Below are 25,694 nucleotides of genomic sequence, written 5' to 3'. Positions count from 1 at the left end.
GGCAAACTCAAGTAATTAAAATTGCTGTATATATTGGAACAATGGCAGTAAAATGTGCCAGAAGCCAAATATGAGCTTTAAGAGGAAATGTTTTTCTCCACTGACCCCCAGTGACCCCAATGTGTTCATGAGAATGAGATGAAAACAATGTGTACAGCCTCTTCAGTTGTCAGTACAGAGGCATTAAAAGGAACATTGTGTGAGCTAGTATACCAGTTTAATAACTGAAAAAGTATTTAACGTGTCAAGAACACTTTAAAATCATATGTCAAAAACAGACAGGCTGTACATCGCCAGAGAGGAACATTGGTCAGATCCTGAAAGCAACCAACAGGCATATTATATGTTAAGCACAATTTAATAAAAGATGTTCTTATTTTTAGCCTCACTAACAGAGTGGGTCTCCTGGATGAACTATTGGATGGATTGTCATGAACCGTGATAAAGACTTTTGTGTTCCTCACAGGAGGAATTGTGACTTTGGATTCTTGAACTTAATTATTTAATCAGAAGGTTTTCTTTGCCACATCACATATCTGCAAAAGTGACTTTATTTTGGGGTCACTGTCAATCAGGAAATGTAAGATGATTATCATGGCAAACATTGTTGTCATTTGCATCTTAAAATTGGCAATGTACTCATGCCAATCCTGACTTCTCTCCCTGTCATTTAAATCAGAGAAAGCAGCTTTAAACCATTCTTTCATAATTATTAGTGATGAATAACATACTAAGTTGCGTATGCTATTATTTTTCTGGCAGCGTTTCATCATATTTACAAGAAATTGACAACAAATATACATATACACGCAAAGATTGTAAAAAAGCAAAACCCCTAATTATAATTATATTGTCCTTTAATCCAAAGTTGTATATCTAATTTGTCTGCATTAGTTTGTTCAGCATTGTTTCCTCTGATCTTTGACAGTGTTGTACATTTCTGTCACATGTAGCAATGCTAATTACAAGATAATTGTATCATTTTGTTTCGCAGTTGTAGCCGAGTTATCAGGTAATTGTTGATTTTCAGAGAACTAAAGGCAAAACGTCGACACCAGAACAGTAGACGGTGATGGTTTACTGCCGATATCCTCCACAAAGTCATCACTTTTCCTGCTGAGTCTAACACCTGCTTAATCTTTATTAAACTGTACCAGATTCTGGGCAAACTTTTACTTGTTTCTTGATTATAGTATTGTTTACTCCATTGGGCCTGGTATGTTATGAGACCCGTCTTAAAAATAAACTTCCTGTACAGCATGTCTGTCTCACCCACTCATGATGCTCCCTCAGGCCATTGATTACAGACTTTCCTAGTCGTAGAAAGTTTCGTCTTTGGCAGCTGGCTGCAGCTGTACTGCGGAGTGAAGTAGAGCTAAAAATAGTTTAAGTTGTCAGATAACGGATAAATTAAAACGTTAACATACACATCGCTTGTAAGTTGTTTTTCCAAACAGCATTAGGGGTTGAAATTTGTTTTTCTTTTGGCCCTAAAGGACGTTGAGGCCCAAGTAAGCAGCATATAATCACAGAGGCTCAGCAGTGAAGCAGCTCATAAGCTTTTTAAGACAGATCAGTAGGTCACAAATGGCTGGATTATGCTGTAAATCCTGTTATAGTCCCACTTCAAATAATGCACTCCAAAGTGCTCCTGGAAGTTGTACAACTGTTTAGGTAAACACAATTTCATTTAGGCGTTGTCTGTGTCCTGAAAAACATACTCAAAGAGCGTTCATTTCAATAGCGCCTAACAAAGCATTTTTCATTTAATTAAAAAAGAAAGGTTGAATGATGCTATGATGTGCATACATAATGATCTGAGAACTTTTATTTGCCGCACCTCTCTTCCTGTTCAGAATTCTCTAGCAGGTCCCAAGAACAGAAAATACTGAATCATTCATTACTGTCAAATCTCTAACAGGCTCCGTACTGGTGTTGGCGACACTCACTAAATCAAATCATTCACTTCCGTCTCTGGCACGAAAACTCAGAGTTCAGTATAGCAATGTTCACTTACACAATGAGAAATAAAAGGGTATTACGCTCACAAACACATAGCACAGCAGCACAGGTAAAGAGTTACTGCTTCTCTGGTCATTTCCTTTCAAGCCCACAAACCTGTCTTTGCTGATCAACACCAAGGACTTATATTTTCTATAAACAGCTTCGGTAGCTTTAACAATAACAAATGACATGGTGTGAGAGAGTCCGAGAAAGGCCAACAGTCTCGATGGAAAGGATGATTAATATGTCAAGGTTGTTTGCCACATCTCTTCTCAATAGTGGTGCTGGACATTGTAGAATCAGTGCACTCGTCCAGGATTGTCTCTTTGATTCTTCACTATTCCAGCATTGGACAGAAATAAAGGTCCTGTTTGAGTCAGTGGAGAGTCTTCTCCAGCATCTTTCTGAACACTTTATACACTGAGGCCAGAGAAAATATCAAGTTCACTGGTTTACTGCAGTTATTTTCCCATACACTACTTCAAACAAGACCTTCTGTTGGTAATGCAAATCTTCACAGCTACATACTTCATCTCTTTGTATCATACACATCTGCTTTATATGTAATTGTAACTTTGAATACGGATACAACTGGATAGTTGAAAACTGGGTTAGTCCACAAACGCAGCAGTGACTTCATTTCAACTTGACTTGATCGCAACAGTAATGTACAAATGTAAAGACTGGCATCTGTCTGCAGAAGGTTCCCACACTCTGAGTGAGAACACTGGCAGGTTGAGCCGGACTGTTCTGACACAAAAATAGAAAAACAAAATTGCTGTACATATTTAGAGGAAGGAATAACGCCACATGGTTCATTTTCCTCTTAACTGCACTGTTCATTCAATCTGCTCAATACTAGGAGGGTCTTAGCTTCTCCTGCAGTCTTCAGTGTCCATTGTTGAGGAGATGAAGGAGCAACAACAGAAGGCTGGAGGCAGCTTGAAGCATTAGGCTGCGAGGTGAGGCAGAGTTTGGCAGGCTATTGGATGGCAGGGTGGAGTGACCCACGAGTAGCTCATTTCCCAGGGCCTAACACAAGACAGAGAGACCAATTTAGGGTCATACTTGGTTTAATTCCTCTCTTTCAATAATCCTTCATCTTCTGATAAGGAACAATAAGTTCTTGGTCATCATTGCACATGTGAACGCTGGTTCGTGACATTTTGTCTCAAGATTTACATTAGACCAGACTACTGTACTAATGAGCCAATTTGACATAGCCAAGCTTTCATTAGTATAATCTGGCTCAACAAAACCTAAATACCCAGGTCAGAGATAATCAACTTTCTATGTTAACCAGGTATATCCTTCAGACTCTGTGTGCATTATTTATATATATATATATATATATATATATATATATATATATATATATATATATATATATATATATAGATAGATAGATAGATAGATATAAAATTTATTTTAACCACTCAATGAACTTTCAATGCAGCATCTTCCTTTCACGTTGGAGCTCTGAAATTTAATACATTTAAACTCGATACTAACGAGCATATTTAGGTCTGACATTGTCCCATAATGAAGTATACATGGAAATCATTTTAGTTTTTGATCAAATCACAGTGAAATTATTGTAACTGATAATATTCCCTGTGATAAATACCAATTGATATATTTATATAGAGTTTTCTAACCTGTGTTCTATTAGCTGCAGTACCAGCAGTATAAATTGAATTGCGTAGCAAATCAAGACAAAGCACATATAAGCACATTTATGGATTTTCTTCATCCCCAGCTGAGTGCATGTCGGTTCTCTTGGCAACATGATGCATATGGTTTGCCTAATGTAACTACACAGCTTTGTTCAGTGGAATTACTAACACACAGCTCAACAGATTTGCAGGTATAACACGTCCCCAGAAGGCCGGGGCTGAAGAAGTATTAAAGACACAGTGCAATGGAAAACGCATTTCATTTACAAGTTAGAACTTACTGTGTCCTTGTGTTATTTACTAATTTCCCTCCTTTCACATAGTAAATATGCCAAAAATAGATTTTTATTTCTTCTAAAATGTGTAAAATAGTTTAATCTTTTGAGATTCAAGGCACCTTCACAAATGTATTCAGTCAGATGTGATTTGGGTTGAACTCAGCCTATCTATCATACAGAAAACACACTCTACCATTAGCTAGTTCAAGAAGGTCGCAGAACAGTATTGTGGAAGGAGTTGTGTGTTTGGATTTTATATTACACTACATTATAGTTAATTCTAATTTGTTAATCTAACAGTAATCCTCCACCTCCTGGTCATTCAGAAGCCCTCTACAGCTCTTCACCTCTGAATCTCTGCACAGTTGTCTCTAAGTCACATCAGCAGGGTTTGTTTTCAATCTTTCTTACAACTAAACCCCACCAGCATTATTTGTTTCACTCTCAAGTACGTTATGAAAGCACTCTAAATTTTGTTTCAGTGTGACTTTAACGATTGGGACTGAAATGTTCTTTTGGAGTCATCACCGTGTCTGGTTTGGTGATCGCAGTCGAAAATGATTACCATGTATTCCACAAGAAACATGGCAAACCACCATGCCGTGCTGGAGCTTGAATGGTTATTAGTTGCTGTTTTTCGCAGCTTGAAAGGCCTTCTTAACTGTTTCAAATTAATATTTACATTTTTGAGTATAAAAGTTAGCTTAGGAAGCATTACGAAAAGGTTGATGTGTAAGTGTGAAGTGTAAGTGAGAATCAGGTAAAGTACCCTGTCTGGTATAATTTAGTTGAAATAGTGTTAGTCATTACATCAGGACATTTTGAGGCATCCCAATCATTTCTGTTCAGTTTTACTCCCAATGCCCTAATGTCTGTCAGGTAAGTTTATCTGGGTGATACCGTGTCATCTGATCACAGCATTATGCTTCTATAACTATATCTATATGGAGATCCCAAGAAAGGCTGCATTGAAATTTTCATAAATGGAGAAATACATTATCAGACTGACATGATTTACCTCTTTTTCACTGACATGCCACTACTCCTCCCTACACGAATTCAAATGGGAACACTGAGAATAAATGGTTGCAATAAATACAACAATTCTCTCTGCGATTACCTAATTTTTCTACAAACATATTTGCACCATAAAATGATTTGTAAAACCTGTATCACTGCATTTCTGAGTACTGTTGTGTCAGCATCAGAAAGGGATCATTCCTGAATGTAGGGCCATGTGAACCTGCTGTAGTGAACTCTTGCTTTGATAAGAAAACTGCACACCTGTGTTGGCATTATCGTATCCAGAAAGTTCCTCATAGTTTCTACGGTTTCTGGTGGAGAAGTCGTGCTTCTGTTTTCTCCGCTGCCGTGGCTGGTTGTGCTGTACTGGCTTGGAGTCGGCTGCTGGTCTGATTCACTTCCAAACGTCATGAGAGCATTCCCTGAAACATGACACATAGCAGTGAAAAATATTTTACAAGACTTCACTTGTAATGTTTTTATTGAGTTACACTTATGTCTTATTCAGTCATGACAGATGCTTCTGGTTCTGAATTATAAATTTTGCATAAGAGGTTTTGCTGTGTCAGAGTTAGTTCGGATTTGGTCAGCAGAGGAGAAAAGAAAAAAAAAAGAAAGAAAAATACTCAGTATTCTCTTCAAGCATCCAAACTGCACCTGCCTCTCCACATCGACCTCATTAACTCTTAGAGCATTTGCTCTGGCCAAATAACTCTGAGACCTCTCTGTATCTTTTCTAGGCAGGAGGCCCGACGAAGGACGGGCCAAAGATTCACCTCACCACACACACACCAAGCAAAGATATTCACTGTGTGTACAGGTTCTGTGATAGATATATACTCACTGAGGCCAATAATAAGGACATTAATTATTCACACTCCAGAGCAGAGGTCATAGGAGATATAAGAGAAAAGGTGTTAAGGGGAGAATTAGCATAGAAACAAGGAGACACAGCAGAAGACACAATAAATTACAAAACATCAGTGCAGGACTTCAGATTAATCACCATTACATTCCCACTGCTATTGCTACTGCTGCTAAATTACTCAGCTTCTTAAATCTGTAATCAGCTCTTTTCATAATGTAATCCACAAAAGTTGTAGCTGATGGAAAATGACTGGAATTAACAGTATAATTAATGTTGTGGAAGTATGTACAGATATACTGACTTCTGGCAGCAATTGCTTGGATCACTGGGACTATTAAGTAAAGAAGTCTCCTCCTGAACTAGAAATATTTGTGGAAAAATCTTTTTTGTGTTTCAAAAGGTGTGGCTGCATTAGACAGACACAGGGGTGAGTTATAAGAATAACTGGTTTGTTTCAGTTCTAAACACATTCAGTGTTTAGGAAAGATTTAATAAATGTACAGTGACCTAACAATCACGGTGCTGCTTACTTATAATTCACTGTGAATGTCTGAAGAGCTATGTGAAATTACCAAGGAAACCACATGAAAGGAATATTAATAATGAGAAAGGCTGAAGTGAGGGTGTATATGAGAGAGAGAGAAACAGAGGGAGGAAAAGAGAGCACACTGTTAATGCTACAGAAAGCACCTGATCTCTGATTTAAATACATCTCGCTCTGCTGCCGTTGGAGCATGCTGGGAAACATCTGTCTCACTGAGTCCTGACAGCTCTGTCCTGTCACTATCTCTGCCATGGGGCTTACTTTACTTTTCATATCAAGTCTGTTTGAATGTCCCCTGTTACAGGTTATCAGTGCAAATTATTCCGATACCATTTTTTGTTTATTTTTTTGCTTAATTTTATAAATGAAGTTACTTTGCTGTACCAGCAGTGAAGTGAAAAGACATGAAACCTTAAAAACCAGAGCAAGCCTTTAGGGTATTTTAGAAACAGCATTTGGTTCAGGTCTACAGTTAGAGACTCTGACTTTGTACCTTACCAGTTTAACCTGAAAGTGTCTACTTGCTGACGTTTTCTTGTCAAGTGATACAGAGCTGATGTTTCATTCGGAGCATAAATGCAAAAACCTGCTTTAAGTTTAATTTGATCTATAAATTATAAAGAATGGCTGGACCTTTTTTTTTTTTTACTTCACCTAGCCAAGAAATAATCCCAAAATGTTAAACCATGGCAGTAAATGTGCATAACACACATTCAAACTGTACTTCCTGAAAATAGAACATATATCCGGTATTTAGATAGACAGCTGTGATTTGAGAAAAACAAACTGTAATGCTGCATATTCTGCCCTTGGAGTAGTCTTACACACTATACTATACTAGAAAATGTAGGTATGGTGTAGAAATAAGGTCATGCTGTTAAAAAGGACACTATGTACTATTTTTTTAATTACTATTGGCACATTAGGAAAAGAAAGATTTTTATTAGTTGAAGCTGTATTTTCTGTTAGTTGCCTTAATGTGCAGCAGCAGGGCAGTAAGTGTGTAGAGCTCTGCTTCTACTCTCTGCAGGCATAGCGGATGTGCCAGACACTTTTTTCTTCTTTCACAAGCACACTGCAGCTTTCATGGTGACAAAGCTGCAGGCGTGGCGGCAAAGTCAAGCGCTTTTGCCGACTGTCTACCAACTGTCTACAAAGCAAAATATGGCATTATTTGGCTTACAGCTGACAGTCAGGGGCGAGACCACAGCACAAAGGCCGTCTGGAAAAGATGTTCCAAACCTACTCAGAGCGAGGGAACCGACAACTTGGCAAAGCATCTCGCCAACAGACACGCAGACTTGTTCAAAGGATTCACAGAGCAACAGGTTAGTGGATGTAATCAATAACATGATTACATGATGTCCCCAAATATGAGTCGGACTCGTGCGATTCAATTTGTGACGAGCAAACTTCTTGCACCATCAGAGGTTGAGGAGGCATTTAAGGGCAATGACAGTCTGACTCACTGGATGTAAGATGCAGCTTTAATCCTGCCATTGGTCGCTCCTGTCAGCCGACTTTCTCCTCCCCTTCTACTATTTGCCTGTAATCATATTCAAAATCCCGCATAGTGCAGGAAACACCGTCTGAGCTACAGCTTAATACTCTAAAAGTTTTAAGTTATATTCAGTTTGGCAGCTATTTTTGTCAGTGGAATTTACATTTTCATCGTAGTGCTCGTCTTCCTGCGTGCAAATGTTGTATCACAACAATTCCACTCGTCACTATTTTGAGGGTTCACCAAAGATGCATCTTCACTTAGTCCTGCCCACGACGACTTTGATTGATTTAAAGAAATGTAAACAAGTCATGGTGGAGTTTTTTTGTTTGTTTTAGAGATAGGTTCAATGTTCTGTCCCATAATATTATATTTCTTTTCCTAATGTTTTCATGAGGTTTGCAAATGTTATTCTTGTCTAATTTTTCTATTGTTCTAGTCAGGAAAATTTAAAATTTACCCAGTTGTGCACAAAAAGTTTTTGGTGGTGACAAATTGTCAAACACTGAGTTAATCCTCATCCTAGTCAGATGTGACTTTAACCTAAAACAGACCACCTTAAAATGCAGTTTTATTCAAATGACACAATGCCACAGATGACAACAGAAAGACAAGAAATGGCTGTTGGCATTCTGGACGCTGGCTTGGCAGTGATCACTGTAGCCAGACACATGAATATCCACAACCCCTGAACCTTTTAATAACCATTTGTCATCTAAGGAGTCGTTTTAGGCAAACGACAGACAGTCTGTCACATGATGTTATGGATGGACGTGCCAACAACGTGATCCTGTCTTCAAAAATGTCTACCGATTCACCAGGCCCCTCAGGTAGAGCAAAACAACATTCAACAACCCAACATCAGCTAGTTGCTGACTGGTGATTTCTAGTTAATGTCATTTATCTTTAGCATTTCTAATATAGTGCATACTTGATTGTTTACTGGCCTCTATTGTGGTGTAGAGATGCTGTTTGTTGGAACAATCAATACTTATCCCCCCATGTTAAAAAGGAATAGAAAGAAACGGATAGAATTTGATAAGATATTACATTCTGCATGCATGTTTTAGTTAAATGTATTTAAGCAGGTATCATTTCAAAGTCATAACTTTAGTATCATGTCAACACCACCTTGGAGTTGAAAAAATTGCATTTTACTGTGCATTTTCAAAAGGTTACTAAGTCACTGCTATTGGCCTGGTTTACACCGACTAAGTTCCTTTAAGTTGAAGGTGATCATTTTACAAGAAACTAAACTGAATGTAGCCTGGGAAAAAACATGCACTTAATATTAAAAAAAAAAAAAAAAAAAAAGACATATTAGTGTTTTCTTTGAACCTGCGTGACATCAGTTAAACAAGATGTTAAAACAGCAGTCAGTTTGTCTATTTAAACAACCCCTGCCCCAAAACCATGAGTCAGTATATTCCACTTTGTTGTGAGCAGAGTGACACTCACTGAGACAGATGTTGTCGGTGAAATATCCCAGGAAATTATCACACTCCTCTCTCCGGCTCCCACTGGCTGAGCAGGAGCACCATGGGGCCACGCTGGATGTGGAGTTGTCAACATAGTTGGGAGTTATTGTACTTCCTGCAGAGAGACAGCACCGGGCTTCAATCAATATCCTCCTCTGAGTTGTTACACTGCATTCATAGTGCTTTGTCTTTGAAACATTAATGGACAGAGCATTTCCTATGCACTGACCTGCTGCAAAGGACTGATAATATTTTAGTACCGCAGGTTAGACCGGCTCTGCAGTGACTTGCACGATGTTAGAGAGAGATACTGAGAAATACTCCAATTTTCTCTTTTTTAGGTCACAGAAGTCTCTGGCATTGAGTTCTTTTTCGTGTGTGTGAGGCTGCTTTCTTTGGGGGTTTTTTTTTTCTCCAACATAGTGGAGGTGGGATTTGAACTGCTTTAATAAATACAAGACAGGAATGAAAATGCCAAGTGTGTGTTTGTGCTGAGGGGCACCATTCGAGGCTCTTGAAATGCATTAGGTTAGCTTGTCTTTCCAGTGTGTGGAAAAGAAGCGGCTGTTCTTTTCTTTTACGGATTGTTATGAAACAGATTAAACCTCACATTGTATAAAGCGCCTGCATTTTTTCAGTACAGAGGGGATTTTTTTTGTATACTTTTCGATCTTACATCATTGGTTTAGAATAAGAGGTTTCATGTTATTCCTACTCTTTACTTGTTCAGTGTTTGTTCATTTCCCTTCTATGTTTTCTTTCACTCATTCCTGCCTCTTTGCTGTGCAGTTTTGTCTTTCAATCGCTGTCACTACATTTTTCACACATCATCCTTGTACTATCTCTTCCCTCCTCCATCTGTTCATTTCAATTCATTTTTTCCCTCTCTCCGTGTGTTACATCTCAGGTGTGCACCTACCTATAAGCCCTGTGTAGGCGAGGAGACAAGCTCCAAAGTTCCCTTGCTTGCAGCCGTTGGCAGATGTTTTGGAGGGTTCGCAGTCGTACTGAAACTGAGCCAGACGAGACCTACAAAAACAAGAAACAGGCACCAGTTAGCAAATACGTGATAGATTCCTGTATTGTTTTATGTAAAAGGTCTATGCGTACTTTTTAAAAAATATAAATTCTTTCTGTTATGACTTGGTCATTTAATTAAGAGTTTGCCCCTCTGACATAAAGAAATATTGTTGGCCATGCTGAAGACTGAAAGCACTGGACTGTAATGTGAAAGTGATAGAAAGAGTAATATATTTCATCCCCCAGACCTAGGATCATTAGTAAAGCCCTCTGAGTGTAATGGGGCTGTGGAAAAATAATGGCCATGACCAGAGATAGCAATGAGCGATAACTCTGATCCATCTGGCTCTTTATCTGTGCTAAATATTTAATGTGTTATTCCAACAGGCTCTCTGGGGTGTTCCTACCGATGGTAGTAGAAAGCTTTAGGGTAAAACAGCAGGCCATTCTGTTGATTGAATGGCTGTTTATTTGGTTTCAAAGAGCCATTATACTGAACAGCACTGGCCAAAATATGTATTGTGAGAATTTCTAAAATCTATATCCAAGGAATAGTTAAATAAAGTGGGAATAATATAACATTGGCTTTGGTGATTTGGGAAACATGAGAAATGAGTTGGATCATTAAGCAAAAGCAAATGTGGAGATTATGATCATATTACACTGATATGTTACCATATGCGATGTATTATATTTAAAATCTATTACAGACAGGATATCGACATGGGAATAAAGGGAAGCAAATTAAAAGCTTCTGTTTTTGCTCTGTTCTAACCTGCACACATAGTCGGCATTGCAGATCCTCATTTGTGTAATGCAGTTAGGCTTTTCCACACTTTCATAAGAGCAGCTGGGCACGATGGTCTGCCTGCGACGCTCTGCACATGCTGTGTCCGTACACGGGCAGAAGAGCAGCTCGTGAGTGTAGTCGGCAGGAACGCGGTCAAAGAACCTGCGCAGGGCCTTATTGCATTTAGGCCGGTTGCACAAGCCCGACTTGGCAGTGGGTTTGATGCAAGCTGAGACATATTCTGTGCGAAGCTTCTGGCACAAGTCGTCCACATTGCAAGCCTTGGCTGCATCCAGGCAGCGATTCACAGTTGTCATGCCAACATCAGAGTCTGTGGATGGAAGTAAGGTCAAAGAAAAGATGTCAGCGGAAAAGTGAAAGCAGTAGATCAAAAAGGTTTGGTGTTTATGTGAATAAGGCCGTATGTGACCTGTGGTATGTACTCAGTTTATATATTTATTGTTCTGAGATGTTATCTCCTCGTGTTAAAAGATCAAAAGTTCAGATATGTAGTTTGGAATTAAAGAGCCGTTTCAAGAGGGAAGTCAGTAAATAAACAATGGAGAATTGTTTCTTCAGTCAAAAAAAACAAACAAAATGGGTTTTAGCAGAGAAGTCTGATCTCCAGAGTTAGGAAAAAAAAGAAGTTGTGCACAAAGTAAGACCCTCAAGGACAATTTCAAGGAGTCATTTTAATGTCAGCACAAAAACCACACATTTTCCATCCTAATTAAAATTAGCATGGTAAGCTGACATATTGCAACACCAGACTTTTAACGTCAGCTGTCGCAAAAGTATAGCCTGCTCTTCTGTATTCAGTACAGACACATTAGTCTGCTGTCTGTTGCAAATCCCCTGCCATCGTCTGATCTGTAAAATGTGCATCACTACTGTGCCTCTGGGCTGTTCCTCCATTTATTACTGCAAGGTAACTATAAGCCTTCAATCACATGCATTATGTGAAACACCGCACATGCACTAACAGTCACCACTTGCTTCTATTAAAAATCAGTTTAGAATTTTAAGGGGTTTCAGTGTGACAATTTTCTGAAAGCCTCTTAACAAAGCACAACGGGCTTAAATGCATGTTGGCTCTGGCTTCTAGTATGAGTCATTGATTATTTAGGCCATTGTAGTCATTTGATGGCATAGATTATTCTTCTCTGTGTCTAAAGTGAATACTTGATAACTGTGTTTCTGAAATCACAGAATAATGCTACAAACAATTCAGTAAAAGACGCAGAGCAGGAGACAGTACTGCAGATGATTGAAATATGCCTGAGGGAACACAAAAAACAATGGACAAGAATTAAGGCAGAAGTGAACAAAGGGGTATTAAATCATAACAGACTACAATTTTGTTATAATAAAACTAAATGTGAAATCTTATCTCATAAGTCACTTTGAACAATGCAAACGCAGGGCTGCCAACTGTGAGCAGACCTTAGAGTGAGATTTGGTTTGTGTGGGATGCTGATGGGGGGTCTAGGGGCCCTCCCCCAGGAAATTTTGAAAATTATTGATCCCATTTCCTGCATTCTGATGTAGTTCATTTTGCCTGTTAAAATCTTATTGAAGCATGGCTGTACTAAAGACCACAAACCACCACACAGGCACCTAGTTTTTGCTCATAGTTTCCCATCTAAGTGCTAACCAGCCACAACCTGCTGAGCTTCTAATGTTTGATAGGATCAGCACTCTCAAGGTGGTGTAGCCATAAATTATGCTATATCTGACACTTTAACTTGCATGTAAACTTACTAATACATTTTAAATACAGTACATTACAGTTTTAGAATAGAAAGCACTTTTTTTGTTTGAGTTGATACTTATCTAAAACGTTTATCTCATCCGTCTTCATATATTTCGTATATTCATATTTAATTGTTTTTTAAAACAAACGATGTAGCTGAAAATTAAACAATCAGATCACAATATCCTGCAGAATTCGAAACACAATTTAATACATGGAATGAAAGGGGCATAGCCTGAAAAATGTTGACAATCCCTGCTGTAATGTAACAGGCAAATATTTTCACCCTTTAAATAGTCAACACTAACCTCTCAACCTCTGCTAGTCTGTCTGTTCTGTCTCAGATGAATAATTATTCTTTGGTGGTTGATCTTTGGAAAAAATAAAACTAAACATTCTTCCTTTTTCCTGGTTCACCTCCCTTATCTTTGAGTGGCATGCTTGCAACCTTAAAGGATTAAAATATTCATGTTGGTTTAATTTCTCATCACCAGTGTAGGTTGTGTTCACACCATTCTACAGAGCATTATAGAAGGTAGTCATATTAGGTCCAAGACTAGCAAAAGATGCCAGTTAGTGTTCCATCATGGGAACAGCAGCAAGAAAACCAATGTTTTTTCCCCATTAATTTGCCACTCAATGTATAATGCTGAAGGTTTCATTTTCTGTTTACATTTATATTGTGCACAATTTAATTGAACCTTGAACAAAAACTCAAGAAACCCCACTGGTTTTGCTGCTGATGGAATGGTGCAATGCTAACAGACATGTTTCTGCATCATATGCATACCCTCTATAGTTTATTTTGATGGTGATGGGCAGCAAAGATTTTTATGTTACAATGGTAGCTGTGGTAACAGTAGAAATCCTGATGTTTTGACCTGGTTTATGTTTTTCTTCTTTTCTTTCAACTATTGCAAGGTCCATCACATGAACCAGATAATTGTCATAAAGTCCAACGTATTCTCTATCAGCATAAATTAACTAAGGTTATAGTCTTATCCCATAATGGTGTATAATAATGTGACCTTATTTATATTTGTGTGATGTTTGTTAAAAGGACTTTCAGAAAAAGATATGATATGCCGGTTTGTGGATTCCGCCAGAGGTAATGATCTGATTAATATTGGGGGAAAACACCTGCCCTCCAACTTAGTTATAGCAGTGGTTTGCAAACTTTTACTGCTGAGAGCCACACTAGAGCATAGTGGAAACATACATTTATTTGTTGTTGAATGAATTGTTGTATTAGTAATGACTGAAAAAAGTACAGATAGAGCGAATACTGGGTAGGATCAAACAAGGCATTTACAACCAAGAAAAATGTTGAATAAACCAGGTCAAAAAACGGGAGAGTATCTTTGATGCAATTCAATATGATGTCATTAACAGCTAAAAAGAACTGCCTAATTTAAGACACGTCACTCCTTTACAAATTTGAGGACCACTGTGCAACAAAATTTCCGGGTTTTTTGTTGCTCGTAACAACATTCTAAGCAGCCAAACATTAAGTATGAGACATGCTAGTAACCGTATAGTTCTCCCGCTCGCGGGAAACAAATCAGTTTGAGACTACAAACCCACTGACACAGCAACTGAGCGATATACTTGTTCTAAAGCCTTAACACATACCTGAAAAGAGGTTAATGTCGGTATAATGATCTGGAATCACTCGTCCACGATCATTTAAAGCTCCCGGGCAGCTACACACAAGCTTTCAAACACAGGTGGCCACTCAGAGACACCCGCCCCCAGGGGACTGGGGAGCGTGGAGGACGGAAAATGCGGACCGGATTTTCACAAACCTGGCGTTCTCTGGAGTAAAAACGCGAACTGGATTTCCCCAAAACATCATGAGCTAAACTCAGCTTGTTAGCCTTTTGGACAGATGATACTTATTTTTTTCTTTTTTACTGCAAGTGAGCTATTATGTTACTGTATTAGATGATAGTGTACTGAATACTGCCATTAGCAAGGCTACAATCTACTCTCAAAACCTTTACAATATAAAAAGAGGTTTTGTAATTCTTGCTCACATCAATAGAGAATCATCCACATGGCTGTCATTTGAAAAGCAAAAAAATGTATATATTGATATTCTTATATAAGTCCACAGGGCCTTTTTTGGTTATTATTATTTCAAAACCACTTCTTTTGATTTCCACCCACCAATAAAATCATTTCAGTGGCATCCCACCTCGGTTTGCCAGATACAATTAGCTTTAGTATTGGATATGAATCGTTCTGTAATCTGGACAAAAGCAACCAAAACAAGCAGCACAGTTTATAAATGGTGGTGTGAACTCTGATTCTCTGTGTGGCATCTTATCAATGCACCTTTTGTATACATCCTGCTGGGAAATAAGTGACCAGCTGGCCTTTGAGAGCTGCTTGGATCTGGGATGAGTCATCAGTTTTCTGCAGTTTTGTAATACTGACAGATGTTCCGCTCAGACTGCAAGATTGTAGTGCTGCAACAATTTGTGAATCACCCAAGGAGTCGATTGAAGGAAGATGAATGACAACATTTTGATAACTGGTTGGTTGGTCTTTTAACATGTTAAATATAAGCTGGTTTTGGCCTCTTGCATGTGAAGATCTGCTGCTTGTCATCATCATACAGGAGTTTTTTAGTCTTTTGGTCGGCAAGCAATTTAGGACGTCACTTTCAACTATAGGAAGTTGTGATGGGTGTTTTCACTACTTTTACAAACAATTGATCAATTCAGGAAAACAGCAGCTCAATCAGTAATATATATTAACGGTTAGTTGCCATCCTAGTAGTTTAATTTAATGTAAGTCTACACATGCCTGTAGCACTGGTATGTGTTGGTACATTTCACTTCCATTTCTTGCAGAAAGTTGTTTTAATGATTCATGTATGCATCAGTATTCTAACCTTTGCCTAAATTTTACGCTAATCTTGCATCATTAGAAAGCAGCATGTTTAGTCTGTGGTATTATCAAGTAATGTTTTGTTTGCATTTTGTGATAAAATTGTTTTGTTTTGTTAAAGGAGTCTGATATTGTATAAAACAAAGCAACATTTGGAATATTCTATCATTGTACGTCCTAAGTATTGAAATAAAAAGAATAACTGCATTAGTATGCACTGACATTCATGGATTTTGTTATTTCGTGTGAGTCTGGGATGTGAATGTGGTTGCAATACAATGATGTGCTCAAGAAAAAGATCCAATTTTGGTTCCTGGACTTGTGTTAGGGGGGATAGTTATATGTGTGTGTTGAGTCTGAAGAGCATAAGGGACTTCTGTTTGTCTTGTACACGATTTCAAGAAAAATTCTGTGGAGTCATGTTTTCTTGAAGGAATAAAACATCCTCTAAGGGTGAAATGGTATAAAATAAGGCGAAAGTTAATGAAAGTCGGCGAACTTGCCAGCTGTAATAGAGGCCAAGCGGACATAATCGTAATCCCTCTGCACCGTCTCATAGGGATAACTCTCCACCAGGTTGAGCCCTGAAAGAAGAAAAGACACAGGAATATTGGCTTGAATGAACACCGCAGCTCATCTAAACTTAATGAAACATGAATATTGATAATATGTAGTCATTGTCATTTAGTCACTGAGGCTCCAAATGACTAAATTACAAAGTTTTTGCTCACTACTCTCCTAATAATGATCCATCACATTCATTGTAATATTTTAAATGAACCGCTGTCCAACAGATGATGTATCTGAATATATTTCAATTTTGATTTATACATTTTTATTAAAGCTTTTGCACATAACCATGCACAAACCATGTATGATAGACTGGTGAAGGCTCCAGTAGATGCTCAGGCAGTTCTTCTCCTTCTTCATTCCTCGTTTACACTGGCAGCCATGTAAAGGACTGGAAAGTAGGGCGGACACTGCGTTGGCACACTGGCTTCTGGCACCGGGACCCAGCTTCATGCTGCCATTGCCTGCCACACACTGACGCAAAGTACGTAGACGAGGACTGCAAGTCTCATCGCTCGAACAGGAGTCTCCAGCCACCAAGCAGTCTCTGCCAGCCAGAATAACCTCTAACAGGGCTGTGTGAGAAGAAAGCAGAACCCAACAAAAAGCGGAAAGATAAGCAGATTTTGACATGCCAGTTGAGGAATAAGGATACGAGATGAGAAATTAAGAATTAAGGAGATCCAAGCTGAAAAGTCAGGCCAAATGTCAGCAGGAGGGAAAGAGGAGAAAAGATCATTTTGAGGAAAAAATGTGAACAGATGTAAGGAGATACTGAGCATTAAGTTAAATCAACCGCAGGGCTTATTGTGAAACTCTAACAATGTGCGACTGTAAGAGGTTCTATTGCACGTATGTCATTTTTACGCTCCTCTCATACTACCTGGTAAAATTTTAATTGTTGTGGATGATGTTTCCCATTGCTCTGCTGCTTCAAAAACTACCATGCATCATACACGTATGACTCTTTTAAGTCCAAGAACAATGAACAAAGATTTGCTGCATGTTTTTTTTTTAATGCTATTTCATGATTGCAAGGCGAGAAATCAACATTTGGTGCACTGGGCTGTATGCATATACATTCAGGCACAGCTTTTCCCAGTGGCCACTCTGCTCTAACAATGAAATCCTCTGCATCCCATAAAGTATTTTGCCAATAGACAACCACTGCAATAGACATGTCTGTAAAATTGCTGGCAGGAAACCTCCAAATGCAAACAAGGTCAATTTTTTACTTTTTCTGTTTTTTGTAACCCATGGAGATTTACTGTTAGTAAAACTTTTCCAGAACCTTGAGAAGATTTGCATTGCATTAGTTCAATGTAAAGTCTCTGGGCCAAGTGGGAATAACCAGGTGGGAGGTGGAAGGAGGAGAAACATGAATGTACATGCTGTGGGCTGCACTATGTGGACGCATATCTGAAAGCTAGGCATTGTTTTTGACTGTTGCGCCAGGAGAGGAAGCTTTAATGAAGTGCGTGGTATCCAACTTTGAGGCTTGTATATACTTCCTATACTACATCCACGGTAGTCAACTGCAGTCTGACGAAGGACTAAAAGTTGCTCAGTAAACAGACAGTAGCTTTAACAGCCTGTTTCAGAGTTTTTGCCAGTTAATATGTCCTGCTATAATTATACATAAGGAGTGATAAATATGAATATTTTTTTCTTTTAAAAAGCCAACATGTTTCACAAATACTAATTTTTAACATCAATGACCTTTTACATTGAAAACGTAATCCATTATCAATCAGCTGTTAGTCACTGGTTGGTTGCAGTGGGAAGGTCAGAGAGAGGAGCAGACAGGCAGATTAAGAATTAGACCCTCAAACAAACAATCACAGCTCAAAAACTGAAAGTTATATTAAAAAATTATTTCACCGTGTGAAGCACAATCTTGTTTTGAGTGAGTTATATTTTCATGTAGTCGCTGTGTATTCTATAGATTTGGTGGCAGGTGAGAGAGACCTTCTGTTTCTGATTTTCACCAAAACTTTGGAGCTCAATTATAATGGGAGACAAAGAGAGTTTTGGATGAATATTCTACTGTAAAATATGCCAGAGCTACATAGTTCTAAAGATGGCTGGGTTTTGGCAGGTGTCCGGCCAATTTCCCATTCATTTTAATTGGGCCTTTTATTGCAGTTTTTAAAAAAAATTGTAAAAACCATATGATGAATTGCTACCAAAAGTCAAAACACACCATTCCCAACTGAGCCGCACATTTTGATACATAATTTTCTTTTGTTTTCTCAAAGCTGCGGTATGAGTCGGGTGCCGAAAATGGTGTCAGAGGAATCTGTAAGAATAAGCCAGGGGAATAACAGTAAGTGTGCTGAAGTGCTGACTTGCTTAACCTGTAAATCAGGCAAATATATGCAATTAGACTTCAAAAATATAAACCTAGAAATGTGAACAATATGTCCCATTCAAAGGAGAGAAAGTGAATCTGAATATTTGAAAGCACAGTGAATGAATCTAGAAACCCCAAAAGAGACTATTGTGTGAAGCAGATCAGCTTGTTCTGCTTTGGTACATTTCTTCAGCACACACTAATATTTCTCTTCCTTTTGAGACAGAAAAAAATTATCTGAACTCTATGAAAACACTTTTTGCACAAGCTGTTATATCTCCAAATCTTTTCACATAACCTGTTATAAGTTAGATTTTGCTTTGTTCAGTGGATAACTGGCTTTTGAAATATTCAGTATCTTACAAATAGCACTGCAGGCTACAACATCTGTTGCTTTACTGAGAATAGAATGTCTTCAAGGCTTTAGTTATGAAATGTAGTTTCTATGCATGTTGAATACCTATGTATTTTATTCAGTTACTATGGGAAAGATGGAGAGTGGCAGACTTATACAGATGCTAATCTGTGCTCTTAATGATTCACTGGCCAACCTTGTCCTGAGTAGCACTGACTCCAACAGTGGTGCTGCATGACTCAAACCTATTCAGCCTGTCAGTGGACTAAGAACGTTAATGAGTGAAAGAACCACACATATTTATCTGGTGCTTTGGTGCAGACAGTAGCTGATGAGATAGCAATATGGGAGGAAAAAACAACTGGACTTTGTGTTAAATGGTGCAGTACATGTATTAGTATGTAGCACTGTTGTTTCTCAAATCATGAAGAATCTGATTGAAATGTTTCATTTGAGTTCAGCATTCTTTGATGTATTGTACTGAAGGTCAAGCCTGTAAATGCTGCCATACAATTGAGACAACTCAATAAGCAGAAATGTTATTCACTGAAATTCAAAGTTTTTGGTCTAAATAATGATTTGAGAGCAAGACTTCAAAATTACAAATGGATGATCACAAAAATAAACCTGCACAGACGCATGAAAACAAACTCTATCATAGCAGACCTCAACAGTATACAGAAACATAGAGCAATAGGAGCTCAAACAGACAAAAAATAAATAAATCACAAGCAAAACCATGATGCAAGATGTGTAGACAATTAGCAGTGTAACATTATATTTTCAAAAAAGAAAGTTTGTTGCCTCAAAGTGTCTTTAGAAACCAAAAGAGTTGCTCTTTCCCATGAAGAATTCAAAGAATGTTCTTTGAGATTTGTGTTCTCAGGTGATTCTGTGAACATATTTCTAAGCATGACCCACAGGAAACCGAGTGAATCCTATTATTCAGATACTGTAAATTCATGTCACCTCCATTGTTTCTCATAATACGATTTCAAATAAGTATTTTTCCATTTCATGCTGTTTTCATCTGCTTATTCTGAAGGTATTTCTGGTGCACCATTGCCTCAGCCACTGTTTTCTTCTCTAAACATACGAGCAAACAAAGGAGGTACTAAAACAACATATCATCCATTCTGTCAGCACTGTGCTATCAGTCTGCTGCCAAAGCTGGATCTTTACTCAAACCCCTCAGGTGTCTCACTCACATCAGGAGTTATATGCAAACTCTCATCCTCTATTCAGCACATGTCAGGTAAACGCGTCCAATACAAACCATGTGGATGCTGTGGGGGGAGGAAAAAAAAATCCAACCAATGCCAACGTCCTGGAAGGCCAGATGGTCAGTTGCAAATTCAAGGCCGAAATCCCAGACCTTTCCTCTACTGCTATGTGTGTCAGTTTGTGCTGCCTGGGCAGAAGCTGGAATAGACACCATACATCATGAATGCAAATGAGTCGCTTGATTTGACATTTCCAATAAGCCCGTCTCATTGTACCAGTAGGTTTAGCCAATTAACCATGTCAGTAATCAATGTGTTCTGAGGCTCAGTTAAGTCCTCAGTTTCCCTGCCACATAAATCACAGGCAGATTAGCTGATCAGTTACCCTTGTGCGCCGACTTAATGGTCCACTTCAGGAGAGATAAAATGGAAAATGAAACCTAATGAAGTCGGCTGGAATGCTACCTAGACCTACAGAGCTGTGAGGCTGATGCACTTAATAAGAATCTTTGTTTGAGTGCTTCTAAAATTTGTAAATTATCTTGGGTAGTTGGATGAAAGCTAGCAGTCTCACAGTAAAGCGAGCATTCCACTGCTTAGCCGAGGATGTTAGGCAACATGATACAAGCCATTTCGGTGTGATAATGTAGACACGTTTGGCTCAGTTTTCCTGCAGGGCACAAAAGCAATGCTAGGGCAGTTTTCCTCAGGTGCAAGCCTTTTGTTTTTTCCTCTGCACCTGTTTGGTCATATTCTGGAACCAAACAAATGTGTTTATGCCAAGAAAGGGGGCAGAGTGTGTGAGTATGCTGATTAGGCAGCACAATGCAGTTTTGGTGGTCATTGTAGTACAAATGCATTTGCATTAAAACATGCCCAGATTGCCTTTTACTTCAACCACCTATTGGCATTACAGACAAAAGGTTAATTTTCTGGCTTTAGTTGGTTTAGAGGCACACACATACTGAGTTCTCAAAAATCACTGAATACTTTTGATTCATGTTAGGTGTGGTCTTTTCCCATTCGATACACATTTTTTCCCATCAACTGCAGATTGATTTTTGCTTCAAAACCACGTGTGCAATCCAGTGACCTGGAGTTCTAAAGAACTGTCAATACTGATGTGTTTGATAAGTGAGCAGCCTGTAACACTCCTTTTAACGCACTTAATGAAATACCTGTAGTCACACTCTCTGACTTGAGAGAAGGGGCCGTGCTGATTTGCGAAGATGGCTAAATAGCAAATTCATTAATTATTTAAACCTCCAGACACGGCGTGGGTAAATGTAAATAATATTCAGCGTCAGTGAGTTTTCCCTTTTGTCACTTGCCGTCATGACAATATGAATTATTAATATTTTAATATGTAGCACTTCTGAGTTCTGCACATTGAAGCATATGATCAGAAAGATGCAAAATGATCCGTCCTATACGCACATAAAACACACAAGTGAACACATTTTAAAAGTTTACACAAGTTATTTTGTTTGTTGATTTGTTTGCTTGTTGTTTTCCTCCTGCATTAGCCAAACTGTCATGTTAATGGTTCTATCAGTTCTTGCCATCCCCGTTGAATAAGTCACACTTTTGATGGTATCTCATGTGGTAATGTTTCATCACATTTTACTTAAATACACAGTGAACGATGGCATGAAGTTTGAATTTAGAAAATCGCAAATAAAATCACAGTATTTGCCAGAAAAATCTCAATAGATTTTCCTTAAATTGTTCAGCCCTAGTGACAAGAATTTGTGTTTAGGATACTGTCAGTGTACACGATGACTACAAGTAATAGAGAAATTGCATGACATGACATGCACAATGTTTCTTTGCCACCGGATAAATAAGGATTGATATGTTGCATATAGCTTATTTTGTACTTGTGTTTTTGAGACATAAAGAGGAGAAGGATCACTGAAATTAGATAACTATTCAACCTTTATTAAATGTTTTGTTTTTTTAATGCTCAGTTTATTTGCTTCTTGAAACTAATCAGTGTCAGTAGAAGAATTCAACGACTTTTTGAGCTCTTCTTACTTTCAGCTAGAGACTTAATTGAATCCTCCAAATGCAGACCTTTATCACTTTTGTTCAGTTTTTTAAAAAAATATTAATATTCATGTTTCAACTACATCTCATAGGCTTCATTTACCAGAACATCCTGAGATGTGGCTGAAAGTGCCAAGAAAAAGGTGCCAAGTGGATCTGAAGTAGTTTTTTTTTCCTAAAAACCTCAGTCTGGGTATATACACACACACACTGTTGATTAGCTGCTCAGATTTCTCAACACTTTGGGGATGTGTACAAACACATATAGCAACCGCGAGACTCTCCTTACACTGAGATCAAACACGTCCGTATCCAGTTGCATTTTATTGGTTTAACCCAATAATGTGAAAATCCATGCAGCAGCTGGGACAGATTTTCTTCATCGTTAATCTTGCGAAGTTCAACAAGTAGTCCTCACTCAAATATGTTCTTATCCATATCAGTCATGGCATGCATTTCATCATATCACGTCTTTTCTTGAAAAACTGCACCTTACGTGTATTCTTGAGAAATATTAACTTGATCTAAAACCGAGATTTTGAGAGGAGAAAGAAAAGGGAACTCTGAATATAATTTTGCGAGGTCTTCGCCTCACTTAGTGAAGTACCTTGAGATGGCATAGGTTATGAATTGGCGCTATATAAAAAAAGTGAAGTAAAACTGACATAAAGACATTCATCCTGATAAATGTGTTTAATGAATCCACCAGAGGTCAATAAAATATAAAGTGTTGAAGTGTCATACTTTAATAAAATCCAAGTGGTTTTTAGATTTATTCTTCATTGATCTCTTGATGGCCACACTGAACCTCTTAAGTTAACTTTGCCTTTAGGAGAAAAGTGTGCCTCAGTATACTGTGACAGTAATGTCCTATATATCTCGGTTGCCTTATCAGTGATGGCATTTAGAGCTAAAGATTGGAGTTGTTGGCCTAAGTGAACATAACTTGTTCTTCCAGCACTGGAAAAAGATATAGTCTGTGTCTGTCTGTTCTAAATCATTGCTGTCTGACGCTATGCATTTTCCAAGGCAACATTATTTGCTTTTTATGGCACAAAATTAGTAATTTCAGACTTCAAAGCAGGGTAGAATTATTTTGGCAAAATGAGACTCAAAATATCCATCTACATTCAAAATAAAGCAATGTCAGCTTCACTTTTACCTCATGGTGGACATCAAACAAATAGCGCACGAAGACCCAGAAAAGCCCAGTAATTTAGCTTCAAAGTTTTGAAAAGCTTTTTAAAAAATCATCCATTCAGTTGATCTTTTTCCAGCAGTGGCTATTTTAAACTTTCACTGAGGGAAAAAAATGTTTCCTTTCAGTTTGCCATCAAATTATTTGCTCAGAGCTCCAGGAAGATCCACTGGTTACATTAGCAAACAATCTTGAGAATAACAGATATGTCAGAGATGTGTACATTAAAGGACTGTGTTGGCAATCAGTGGATATGCAGTTATCTTTTTTGAAAAAAAGACTGTCATCTTGATCAGATGTATGCTGTATTTGTTGTACAACGCATACATCAGGTTTGAGATTATTGTATTTTAAAAGTTGAAAGGTTTAAGTCAGGAGTGCCCGAACTTTTTCAAAGACGGCCAGTTCTGATGATGTGAAAATGCCTGAAGGTCAACCATCCTGCCTGACATTCTTTGGACCAATTAAGTTAAATGCAAATACACTGTTTTATATTTTAAAAAAAAAAATGTTTCAAATGACATAGTTTTCGTTTCTTCACATGGGAATGCAAATAAATGTATGCTACCAAGGCATGAACAAAAGGCATAACAAAATCATTCATCCTTTCATATCTGGAGGGCCATGTTACATAAAGAAAAATCAACCACCAGGAACCAGCGGCCCTGAGTCAACTTTCTTTGCCATTCCAGAAATTGTTTCGAAAGGGTCGCAGAGAGTCTGCTGCCACCATTCAGTGACACAGGAAATTGTATGTTGTACCTGAGTGATATGCATATTCTATTTGACGTTACTGGTGAGCCATAAATTACACGTTTGATGACAGAGGCTACAAGCCATATAAAATCTGACCAGGGGGTGCAATTGGCCCCTGGGCCAGACTTTAGACATGCCTGGTGTAAGTGATGCTTATAGAAGTCAGCTAACAATGATCAGCTCACAGCATGTCAAGATCAATGTTCTTCTTGAATGAAATAGAGCTGACTGACTGCTTAAGTCCATGTTCCAACCCTCAGCTATAGTGATGAGCATGATGGATAGCGACCAAAAGAAGAACACTGTGGATACAAGCACCCAAAATAGATTTCTTTTATGATGGCAGGGCTCAACCTTTAGAGTTAAAGCGAGGATCTTGGACATTCAGAGGGAGTTTGGATTAGAGTTGTTGCCATTTCATGTTGAAAGGAGGCAGCTGAGGTGGTTCTGGCGTCTGATCAGGAGTTTTCTTGGGGACACGCTGGAGGGATCATACATCTCATCTGACCTGGGAACAGCTCGGGAAGTGGAGCTGGAAATCATTGTTGGGGATAGGATTGTGGAGCTGTGGAATAACCTGATTAGCCTGCTGCCACCACGACCTGACCCCAGATATGTGGAAGAAGAAGGAAGGATGGATGGTTGGATGGATGGATGGATGCATGGATGGATGGTTGTTGAGTCAAATAGGGAGTTTTGCTTCCTATCCAGACCTCTGCAGCTCATCAGCAATCAACATCCATCCACGTCACTAACATTTCACATTTTAAATGATATTTTTTGAAATGTTTGTGTGTTCTAAACTTCTAACGCAGAATGCAGCATGAAATCAGATTGCAGCTGCCGTTCTTCGTTCTTCATTAAACGGTTGCACTTTGAACATATCTACTTCTGTTGTACTTATAAATAAATATGTTGCCAGATAAATTATGCAGCGTGATTTCAAAGGTTAAAATGCACACAAGCAACGCTACAGAAACACATTCTCACAGCAACCCAACGATGTCATGGGACTAAGAGTGACAGAAGCCTGTTAAAGAGCTGAAAACTTGTATTACTCTAAGTGATGTCTCACATCTCTAAGATAACATCAGGTCTCAGACAGAGACCATTTAGTTCTCTGATAACCATCTCCCATCTTCCACTAACACCGACAACCCTGTCTTTAATCGAGTTTCATCCAGACACTAGATGGGCCTGTGTGTAGGAAGCCAAGCTGAAACTCCCGTTGGTTTTTGCTTCTCCAGACATGGACACAAGCACTGGATTGAAACAGTTCAGTGAAATACAAATACACATAATCCCAGCCAGCACAGAGCAACACCGCAATTTACTTTACTCTTTGAAAAGAAACAATATT

General features: G+C 38.4%; 1 protein-coding gene across 1 annotated transcript in view; it reads right to left on the bottom strand.

The window, feature by feature from the left end:
- Positions 1–535: 535 nt before the first annotated feature.
- gfra4b (GDNF family receptor alpha 4b) overlaps positions 536–25,694 on the bottom strand; it is a 55,474-nt gene continuing 30,315 nt past the window's right edge. The window contains exons 2-8 of the mRNA XM_023292793.3: positions 16,700–16,975; positions 16,334–16,414; positions 11,168–11,513; positions 10,292–10,401; positions 9,353–9,487; positions 5,243–5,403; positions 536–3,036 (exon numbers count right to left, since the gene is read on the bottom strand). Of these exons, the coding sequence (XP_023148561.1) occupies positions 2,893–3,036; positions 5,243–5,403; positions 9,353–9,487; positions 10,292–10,401; positions 11,168–11,513; positions 16,334–16,414; positions 16,700–16,975 (1,253 nt within the window). The 3' untranslated portion in view covers positions 536–2,892. The remainder of the gene's footprint in view (positions 3,037–5,242; positions 5,404–9,352; positions 9,488–10,291; positions 10,402–11,167; positions 11,514–16,333; positions 16,415–16,699; positions 16,976–25,694) is intronic.

This window comes from Amphiprion ocellaris, chromosome 13, assembly GCF_022539595.1.
Source record: "Amphiprion ocellaris isolate individual 3 ecotype Okinawa chromosome 13, ASM2253959v1, whole genome shotgun sequence".
NCBI lineage: Eukaryota > Metazoa > Chordata > Actinopteri > Pomacentridae > Amphiprion > Amphiprion ocellaris.
The sequence above is the reverse complement of the archived record's forward strand: the minus strand, read 5'-3'. Positions and strand labels throughout refer to the sequence as shown.